The sequence below is a fragment of the Trichechus manatus genome, unplaced genomic scaffold, assembly GCF_000243295.1.
Source record: "Trichechus manatus latirostris isolate Lorelei unplaced genomic scaffold, TriManLat1.0 scaffold00035, whole genome shotgun sequence".
Classification (NCBI taxonomy): domain Eukaryota; kingdom Metazoa; phylum Chordata; class Mammalia; order Sirenia; family Trichechidae; genus Trichechus; species Trichechus manatus.
The window spans coordinates 2,087,591-2,098,200 of record NW_004443971.1 but is presented as its reverse complement, the minus strand read 5'-3'; the positions used below and the strand labels follow the sequence as shown (position 1 = coordinate 2,098,200).

Here is a 10,610-nt window from a genome sequence, read left to right as displayed (position 1 = left end):
ATTTTCTTTTTTAAGTACAGTATAAGCAGGGGTCAAGGTTTCTTTATTCCCACATGGTTATTTGATTGACCCTGCACCATTGATTAAAAAGTCCATTTTTCTCCACATTACTACAGTAACATTTTTATAGATTCAATTATGTCCCCCCAAAATATGTGTTGTAAATCCTAACCTCTATGCCTGTGGTTGGAGGTCTGGTGGTGCAGTGTTTAAGAGTTCAGCTGCTAACTGAAAGGTCAGCTGTTTGAATCCACCAGCCACTCCTTGCAAAACCTATGGGGCAGTTCTACCCTGTCCTATAGATCACTGAGTTGGAATCGAATTGATGGCAACAGGTGTGTGCGTGTGTGTGTATGCCTATGGTTATAATCCCATTTGGGGATGGGCTGTCTTTGTTACGTTAATCAGACAGGATTATCATAGGGTGTATTTTGAGTCAATCTTGAGATATAAAGGAGATTAAACAAGGGAGCAGAGGAGAGATGGGTTAAGATAGATACTAAGACACAAAGAGATCTCTAAGGAACCAGGAAGCAGAAGCTGAAGAGACAAGGACCAAAAGAGACAGAAAACCTTCCCCTGGAGCTGGCACCTGAACTTGGACTTCTAGCCTGTTAAACCATGAGAAAATAGATTTGTTAAAGCCATCCACTTGTGGTACTTCTGTTATAACAGCACTAGATAACTGAGACAGTCACCTTTGCATAAAGTGTTCATGTAGGCATTTGTGTGGGAACTCCATTCTGTTCCATTGGTCTATTTCTGTTCTTATGCCAACACAATACAGAATTTATTGTAGCTGTACAAGTATTAATAACTGATAGTTAAGTTCTCCAACTCTGCTCTTATTGCAGATTGTTGTGGCTGTTCTTGGCCTTTTGAATTTCCATATAAATTTTAAAATTAGCTTGTCAATTTACACACACCCTACAAGGATTCTAAAAAAACCAGTTGCCACCAAGTCAATTCAGACCCATAGCGACGCTAGAGGACAGAGTAGAACTGCCCCACAGGGTTTCCAAGGAGGGGCTGGTGGATTTGAACGGCCAACCTTTTTGGTTAGCTGCTATATCACTTAACTACTGCGCCACCAAGGCTAGATCTACAGATCAATTTGGAGAGAACTGATCTTTCAATATAGAGTGTTCCAATCCATAACCATAGTATATCCATCCATTTATTTGGATCTTCTCTAATATCTGTCAAAGATATAATTTTCAGTATAGAGTCCTTACACGTCTTTCATGAAGTTTTATTCCTAGGCTGAGCAGTGGCCCAAAGATATCAGGCCTTAATTTCTAGAACCTGTAAATGTCACCTTATTTGAAAAAACAGTCTTTGCAGTTGTGATTAAGTTAAGCATCTTAAGATGAAGAGATAATTGTGGATTATCTTGATAGACCCTAAATACCATTTGTTGTTGTTGGGTGCCATCAAGTTGATTCTGACTCATATTGACCCTATCGGACAGAATAGAATTGCATCATAGGGCTTCCTAGGCTGTAATCTTTATGGAGCAGATCACCAGGTCTTTTCTCCTGTGGAGCCAATGGTGGGTTTGAATTGCTGACCTTTCTGTTAGCAGCCAAGTGCTTAACCGGTGTCTTTATTGAGAGGTAGAGAAGATTCGAGACAACATAAAGGAGAAGGCAATGTGAGATATAGGCAGAGATTGGAGTGATGTGGCTATAAACCAAGGAATGCTGACAGCCAGAAGAAGCTGAAAGAGGCAAGGAACAGATTCTCCCCTAGAGCCTCCAGAGAAAGTGCAGCCCTGCCAACACCTTGATTTTGGCCCAGTGAAATAGATTTCCGTCTTCTGGCGTCCAGAACTGTGAGAGAATAAATTTCAGTTGTTTAAGCCATAAATGTGTAATAATTTGTTATAGCAGCCATACGCAACTAATCCACGAGGAGTTTTACATTTTTGATGCATTTGTATATGCTATCACTTTCTTAAAAATTCATTTTCTAATTGTTTAGTGTTAGCAGTAGAAATGCAATTGATTTTTATATGCTGACCTTGTATCCAGCAACTTCGCTAAATTCACTTATTAATAGTTTATAGATCATTTTCAATTTTTACATATACTATCATGCTTTTTTCAAATAATAGGTTTATGTAGTCTTTCTTTACAATCCTTACACACTTCTTTCCTTGTCTTTTTGCGATGGCTGGGACCTCCAGTATAATGTTGTAGTATATCCTTTTATACTTTATTTTTTGACTATGAGAATGCATTGTCTGTTCCAAAGTTAAAATACCATGAAAAAAATTTAAATACAAGAAAAAACAAAATAACCAACATCCTCAATTAACAGATTTGAAGCCTTTTCTTAAACCATTCTCATGACTCTGCATCACTGAATATTGTCTATTAAGCCTTCGTAAAGCTTTCTTCTTCCTTGCCCAGTGTCTTCCTCCTCTAAGCCCATATAGGTAGGCATTCCCTAGATTTTCCCTTTAGTCCTTTTCTCTTTCTATACTGTCCTTGTTAACTATTGCAAAGCTGTTTTACGGCCCATTACTATTTTTCAGAAGCAGGCCAGCTTCAGCGTTTTCCTTTTCTTCAAGGGCGAAACAGAAATCTGCTTTCCTTTTTTCAAATTGTCATAACCCACCCCCTCTCCCTGAGGTTTTCTCCCAAGAGTGGAATGAAGTCTTTCCTGCTTTTTTTTTTTTTTTTTTTTGCTGTACTCTAGAAAAGTGTGAGCTCTTTTCACTTTAAGGGTTTTACTAGTGATGAGAGGATGATAAAAATGAGTTACAAAGGTCTCCAAATCTTTGCAATGTTTTGGTCTCTGATCTATAAACAGATATTTTTATGTAGAAAAGTGCATGGAAGGTGTTGCAAAGTTTGGGTGTTAGAAAGCTGGTAGGCCAAGAGGCCTCAGAGTGGCATTTATCTTGGTGAATTCACTCAGTTCAGGGTCTGGCTCTTGTCTTACCCACTGCTGTCAAGTTGATTCTGACTCATAGTAACCCTAAGGACAGAGCAGAACTGCTCCATAGGGTTTCTAAGGCTGTAAATCTTTATGTAAGCAGACTGCCACACTTTTCTCCTGTGGAGCAGTTGGTGGGTTCGAATCACCAACATTTCGGTTACTAGCAGCCAAGTGCTTTAACCACTGTGCCACCAGAGTTCCTTGGCCCTTGTCTTACAGGTCCAGAAATGCTGAATCATGTTCATTAGACATTTGTGCACAAAAGTCAAAATACCAATACATTAATTTACAATGAAAAAGATAACTGTCAAGGGAAATGGCTACCCATTTCATTTAGCCAGAGCATTTTCTCCTTGTAGAAAAACTATATGGGAAATTCAAATACTCAGAACTGTTATTTGTTAAGAAAAAGAATAGAAGATGTAGTTGTATGATTCAAATATTTAATAGAATCACATTAAGCTTTGATACAGATAGAAACTCTCCACTACTTTAACCAAACAGGCTTTGTACCCGCCCAGGAGACCTTCCCCCTTTAGACCAGGACACCTCCTAGGTTTTTCTTTCTAAATTCCTGATTGAGACATTCCTGCTTTCAGGTATGTTATTACTCTCAGTAAAGTCTTGCTCTGGCTAGAGGCTTATTTCTGGTTTGATCCACTCTGCATTGACGTGTCATAGAAGTCTCAATGGATAATCTTTGCTTTTAAGGGTTCAGAGAACATCTCCCTGTTGACCCCAAATACTGCTTTGCATACATCTTACTCCTAACAGATGTTCACAGTAAGTCCTCACTTACTTCTATTTATGAGCAAAAAAAAAAAAAAAGAAAAAGCAACCCCCATGTCAGGCCAGACTAAACTTGTTGCCGTCGAGTAGATTCCCAGTCGTAGCGACCCTATTGCATATAGCAGACGTCCTCAAAACGGATAAATGCAGTTCCCTATTCCTTCTGCCTAATACAATTCAGAAAAGCATTGGAGGGCACATCAACTTCAGGCTGGAAACTCTGCCAGAAGGCAGCTCTTGCCTCTCCTCTACTTGAGGACTCCGCCCCCTCTACCGCCCGTCTCCCATCCTGGATCACAGGTCAGTGTAGGCTGGGAAGGGCCCCGTCCTAATTTTATTTTCCCACTTGACAGCATTGATTCTATTAAAATAGAAAAACGAAGAAATAAAACATGAGAAAAAGAAGGCAGGACAAAGGTTGTTTTTTTGTTTTTTTAAAGACATCTTTCAGCAAAACATAGCTGCATTGCTCATAACCAGAAAATTCTCACCACCCCCAGTCTCTCTAAGGAATTAGGCCCCAGTTCACAGGGTCAGAAACAAAAACAGTGTAGCGACCAGATGGTTATGACCAAGTCAGCTTCTCTGGCCGGCTGAGCCTCGGAATCGGAAGGCTGCCCTGCTAGACTCCCGATTCCACGGCAAGCAAGCCAGGGAGTCGCCTGGCCTCGCCGGAGGAGCCCCGGGAACCGAGCAGCCGGCCGTGCGCAGTGTCTGAAGAGGGCAGCGCGCCAGCCAAGACCAGCTCGGCGTCCGCGACCATCATCCTCGTCCGCAAAAAGGAAGCCGCTCCCCCCGACTCGGGCGCTTGGGTCGCGCCGGTCCTTTCTCAGCTTGACTACGTTTCTTCCGCCCGGAGAGGGCAAAGAGTCCCGCTCCCTCGCAGTCGCCTCCGGCCCGCGCCCCAGAGCGCCCCCTAGGAAGGAAGCCCGAGAGGCTGCCGCGCCTCTGCGGCGATTTTGTTGGTGCTCGGCGGGGGTAGCCCGGCTCGTCAGTGAGCGGGGCTTCCCCGCCCCTCCCCCTTCGCACCCCGTCTCCAGCGGCCGGAGCCTCCCTGCGGGGCGGAGTGATACTGGCGGCGGCGTAGAGCGCAGCGCGTCCGAGAGGGGCGCCCAGGACGGCGCGGGGCGGGCGGCGGGCGGAGGAGGAGGGGAGAGAGGCGGGGCCGGGGCGGGTTGTTGTGAGGCGACTGCGCTACTGCCGGACCGGGGCGGTTATGGCGGCTCAATATTAACACCCTCCTCCTCCTTTCCCTCCCGCCCGCACTCGTAAGCCATCTCCCCCTTCACCCTGACACCTACCTCTCCCTCACCTTTCCCCCCCTCCCTTTTTCTACCATGCCCGGCATGATGGAGAAGGGGCCCGAGTTATTGGGGAAGAACCGATCGGCCAACGGCAGCGCCAAGAGCCCAGCGGGCGGCGGTGGCAGCGGCGCCTCGTCCACCAACGGCGGGCTGCACTACTCGGAACCCGAGAGCGGCTGCAGCAGCGACGACGAGCACGGTGGTAGCTTCGAACTCCTCCCCGCCAGCCCGCCTGCCCCTCTCCTTCCACCCCTCCCCCAGCCCCCTCCCCTCGCCGCGCTCCCGCCCTCCCTCCCTCGGAGCCCGGGCGCTGCGGTAGCCTCGAACTCCCGGTGCAGTGCAGCAGCCTCCCCTCCGCCCCCGCGACCCCAGTCCCTCCGCCCTCGACCAAGCCTCCGCCCTCCGCCCCCCCGCTCCCCGCCCCCATCCGCTGCCATCTCCCGGAGTGCCCAGAGTTCATATCTTCCCATCCATCCTCTGCCGCTGCTTTCCTACCCCAGCAATTTTTATATTTTATTAAGTGTCTCTTCTTTTTTCGTTTCTTTCTCTTTTTTTTTTTCCTTTTTGGCATTGCTTTGCAGATGTTGGGATGAGAGTCGGAGCCGAATACCAAGCTCGGATCCCAGAATTTGATCCAGGTAGATATATTTGCTCATACAAAATCCTGTGTCCCGTTTTATGGGATTGCCTTTGGGTGGAAGGGGTAGAGTGCGGGCGGAGTAGGGGTCTGGATGTGGGGTTGAGAGTGGCTGCGGGGCTGGGATGGGCAGGCATCTCTGGCGGAGAGGCTGTCAGGCTTGGCCGGGCTGTGACACAGGGCGTGCGGGCAGATGTGTGCATTGCAAGGTTAACATGGTTGCCTTTGGAGGCCACTTGCCGGCTGGTGGCAACGCCTTCCTACCGCCTAAGCCTGGAGAGAGGTCGGGGTGAGCAGAGGGAGACAGCCCTTGGCTGATTCGGGGGTCTGAGGTTGGGGGAGGAGCGGCTGGGAGGAGGGTGTGAGGGATGTGTGTGGAAGAACCAAGCAAATGTCAGCTGCCACATAACCGGCCCTTGGGAGCCAAGGGCGGCGGGTGCCCGGGCTGCTGTCACCGGCCAAAGCCAGGGGCTAGCCCTGTCGGACCCGCGCGCAGACGGGGTTTTCTTTCTTTTTTGGTTAGGTGGTGTAGCTTGGGTCGCAGTATCTTTGCAGAGTGTAGGAGCAGCGGAGAGAAAGGGGTGGGGGAAGGGGTTAGGGAAACGCTAGAGGCATACCTCGCTGGCGAGCCAGCCCTAGGAAGTCAGACCACAGGACACTGGCCGCAGCTGCCAAGGAGACATTTTCTCCCCGAGCAGCCAGGTTCCAGCGTCCTCTGCCAACCCAGCTTGCGGGCTCCCTGTCTACTTTTCTCCGAACAGGCTCCCTGGCGGTCACGGGATTTCTGCCTGGACGGGGATTGGGCGAGAGTTCCGCATATGGAGGCGCCCTTGCTGGAGCCTCTCAGAGTGGAGCGCGCTTCCTTCTCCCAGACCCAGCCCAGATACACTTCAGTGAAGGCTGTGGGTAGATTTTGAAAAGGTTTTTTTTTTTTTTTTTTTTTTTTTAAGAGATACTCAGTTTTTGCCCAATACCCGCTCGTAATAACGTCTGTGTCGGACCCTTGAATTCTCTATTATACCTAAAAGAGCTTCTTTGCGTTTTCTCAGGGGAAACAGCATATTTGATTATAGGGTATAGATGGGTATTTTTGTTTCTTTCCTACCCATTAGAACAATGCAAAATTATATTTACCAACCATTTAAACAGTTTAGGTAGCAGAGTGGCTGGGGGACCCTTAGCTTCTCCTGTCCCAAAGGAGGAGGATGAAATACTGTGTTAAAAGGATTATCAGGGCAGTCTGTTTTTCAGTAGGTAAAAATAGCGGTACAAGAACGTTCACTAGATTTGGATTGTCTTCTAAATGACATGGATGCTAATGCATTTTATTAAAAGCCTATCAGCCTGTGGTGGGCTTCAAATAATTTAAAGTATTTTGTGAAACTAATTTTTTTGTTGTTGTAGCTGATAGGTGAAAGACACTTTCATGGTACTGTGCTGCCTCTCATTTTAGCTTAACATTTGGAAAGAGCTTGCTTTGGATTTAAGATAGATTGAATTCAGTTCTTAACACCCAACTCTTATTTTGTGCTTTGAGCAAGTCGCTGGCCTTCCCAGAGTCTCAGTTTTCTTAGCTGTAAAATGGAAATAAAAACTGCTTTGTAGAATTCTTGCCAGGATTAAATGAGAATAACACCAACACATGTAATTATTCAATAAAGATTAAATATTATTATAAAGAATGATTCAGGGTACATTTACACTTTTCTGATTTGAGGCTTTCATTGGTATTCTGCAGTTTTCTCTTTGCCCTGTAGGTTTATGAGTCAATATTTATTTATTAGGCAACTATACAACAATTTGTGTTCTTTCTGAACTGGTTTATTAAGTGATATTGCATTTAAGAGCCAGACTTCATGCTAGAATAAACTTGTACATGCCAAGTCCTGATCACTGTAAAGCATTTTTTTGTTTCATGATAGACTAAGCATTGGAACAGATTTCAAAATCTGAAGAATAATTTGTAAGAGGTGCAAAGCACTGTTTATGTAGTTTTCACGTAGTCAGTCTTTGGGTTAGCCAGCTTACTTGATCATCATATTGTGCTTGTTTTAAACCTAAATGGAATATTTATGGGAAAATCATGGAAATATTACTATTTTTTAAATAAAGTCATTTTCGATTTTAGACACTGTAATTGATGTTCTCTGTTAGAATAAGAATAAAGGTCACATTCTTTAATTTCACTTATTTTCTCATTCATAATCTTCTCCAGAACAATATTGAACACGAAGACATAAATAAAACCAGTTACTATTTAAACTTAGGTGAGCTTTTATATGATCACTATAGGCCAACCTTGTCAGGCCAGTGTAAATTATCAATGATTAGATGCTTTTACAAGGGAACATTGAGCATCTGTGCCATTCAGTTAGTACTGCTGGTCTGTTTTACTGTGTTGTGCTATTGTATGAAGTCATTATTTCATATCAATTCAATAAGGTGAGAATTTAAACACATTTCTTTCAAAAAATAAAAAAAGATTTATTAATGATAGAAATTGAGAAATAATCATCTCTCCTTTTCTCTTTCTCATCCCATTATCTTTAGTCTGTTAAAGCGCTCTCTACAGATTGTTCACCCATAGTCTTCCAAGTCATTTAGAAGAAAAATTCCTTAGGGGCTGAGATTATGATCCGAATGTAGGAAAATTAACAGAATTTTTTGGTGGAGGATAACTTTCATTGGAGGAGATAATAGTGAGGATGATAGAATTAAGCACAGAAAGAATGATTTATTGAGCTGATTTTTAGAAAACCTGAGAGGAACTAACATTTATATTGGAGTTATTGAGGTTAGGAGATTAGGAACAGTTTACCTTAATGCATTGCTAATAATGGATTTATGATTCACTAGTTGGGTTTCTGATTATTATGTGCCTTTTTTTCTCTATTCTTTACTAGGTCTTCCCAACTTATTTCTAGTGCATACTTATGTTTGCATTATAAGGAGCAGTTTTATATGGTGATCGAGTCTCATATGCCTTTAAGAGAATAAGGCATAGTGACCTTGAATGAACTCCCTGACTTCTCCAGACCTTAGTTTCCTAAAGCAGAGATAATGTTAACTATTTACAAGATTAAGTGAAAATGAATGTATATAAAGCAGTGGTCTTCAAAATATTTTGCTTGCATAGCTATAAAAGAATTTTGAAAAATTTATCTCACATATTTTTTAAGTCGATATCTGTTTTTCACTGAGTTTAAATAGTTGAAGGATGTAGTCTCCAGTGTATTTAAAATATTAACATTTTGAAATAAAGCTGTTATATATTTTAAATGCAACCAAGTAAATACTATAGTGATATGATAGTATCTATTTTATAAAATAATTGGATGGGTTTGTAACAGTCTGAAAGTTTACATTGTTCCAGTTTGTCTTTGGTATTTCCATGCTGTTTCCTCACAGAATGTTATCTTCCATAATGTATTTTTTGTACTTGAAAGTGCTTTGTTGATCACTTATTCCCTACCATCATACTATGTATTCTTGTGAGCATGAAGTTCCAAGTGTTAAATCTCTCCTGGTTTAAGTTGTTAAAATTATTAATACATAATTGATTGAAATTGTAATGATCACGGTGCCTTGACTAAAGGAAGGCTTTGCTGACACTGTTTGACACCCTGGAGGTTTTTAAATTTTGGATGGTGCACTCTTGTAAGATTTGGGATGGGTAAGAGATTTGCCTTTCTCTCTTAAAATGAGCGAAGGGCATTTTTGAAGAGAAAGGTAGAAAAGTAGAACCAGTATATATCCTAGAATGCGGGTGAGTTCTCAGGCAGGTCAGTCTTAGAGAGGATCTGAAAATTGCTGCCCTTAAAACATATTCATACTCATGTACGCCTTGGAAAGTCTTTGTGTGCCCCAGTGTGAAGTTGGTGATAACTAAGTATATCACTCAGAACCTGGTGTATAAATAGTAGAATTAAAAAATATATATTTAGAGCTTCTTAATATTCTCAAAATTTAAGTGTTTTAGTATATTCCATAATTTCCATCAAAGTCCTTATTTTGAATCTCTTAAAGAGAATCTAAAAAGTAACAACAAATTTTTATAATTATTGAATTTACTATGGATATAGAAATGCTAGTGTATCAAATTTTATTTTTGTTTCTTAGTTGTTGGCTTGTCTCATAAATGTACTCTACCAATTCCGGTGAAGGAGATCTTAAGGATTTCAAAGAGGTTAAACTTTCAAGGGTTTTATCTAATACTTCTTAAAACCATTCAAGAGTTTGATTTTCAGAACTGACATGCGCCTGTTGTCTTTTAAAATTGTCATAGCTTCATGTCTAGGTTTTGGTTTGTTTTTTAATCCATTTGGAAAATAGTATACTTCTAAAGCTTAATTATATTGTTAGTCAAATTCAACTCTCAACATTATTTCTGAATATCAGACAGTTTTGAGGTATAATCTTAAATATTATAACAGGTAAAAATAAAATAAAAATTGGTTTATGTCCTTTAAGTATTTTAGTTCATTTCTACTTTTATAAGGGAAAAGGTAAAAACTTCATTGGATGCAAAGCACCCTAAGGGGTTAGATAAATTGTTTTTAATAATACAAGTTACTTTCTTCTCTTATAGGAGAGGAGTCATGTCTGAGTTGTCAGAAAAGCAAAAAGATCGTATCGGCTATTCAGTTGTACTTTTAAGGGTTAGTGAGAGTGGGCATCAGCCATTTGAGTTATAGCCACGTTAGAGTTATTATTTTATTTTTTTAGTTGATTGATAGATGAGAAGAAGCCTTTCCAGGGTAAAGAAACAACTATCTTTAATAAGCATGCAATAGTAATAGGTATGTTTTATATAATGCTTACCATATGCCAGGTACTTCACATATAGATTCATTTAATTCTTTGAGCAGTTCTGTGAAGATGAAGAAAAAGGTGCAGACAGGTTGAGTAGCTTTGCCCCAGGTGAGGACAGCTAG

At 42.1% G+C, this 10,610-nt stretch overlaps 1 protein-coding gene across 6 annotated transcripts in view; it reads left to right on the top strand.

Moving 5' to 3' along the window:
* Nucleotides 1-4,978: 4,978 nt before the first annotated feature.
* RCOR3 (REST corepressor 3) overlaps nucleotides 4,979-10,610 on the top strand; it is a 61,252-nt gene continuing 55,620 nt past the window's right edge. For 3 of the 6 annotated variants that reach the window (XM_023730274.1, XM_023730273.1, XM_023730277.1), the window contains exons 1-2: nucleotides 5,034-5,241; nucleotides 5,621-5,677. In XM_023730274.1, the coding sequence (XP_023586042.1) occupies nucleotides 5,073-5,241; nucleotides 5,621-5,677 (226 nt within the window). In that variant the 5' untranslated portion in view covers nucleotides 5,034-5,072. Of the gene's footprint in view, nucleotides 5,242-5,617; nucleotides 5,678-10,610 lie in introns of those variants that run through there. The other 3 variants (XM_004375177.2, XM_004375178.1, XM_023730276.1) reach the window with 3 other exon arrangements.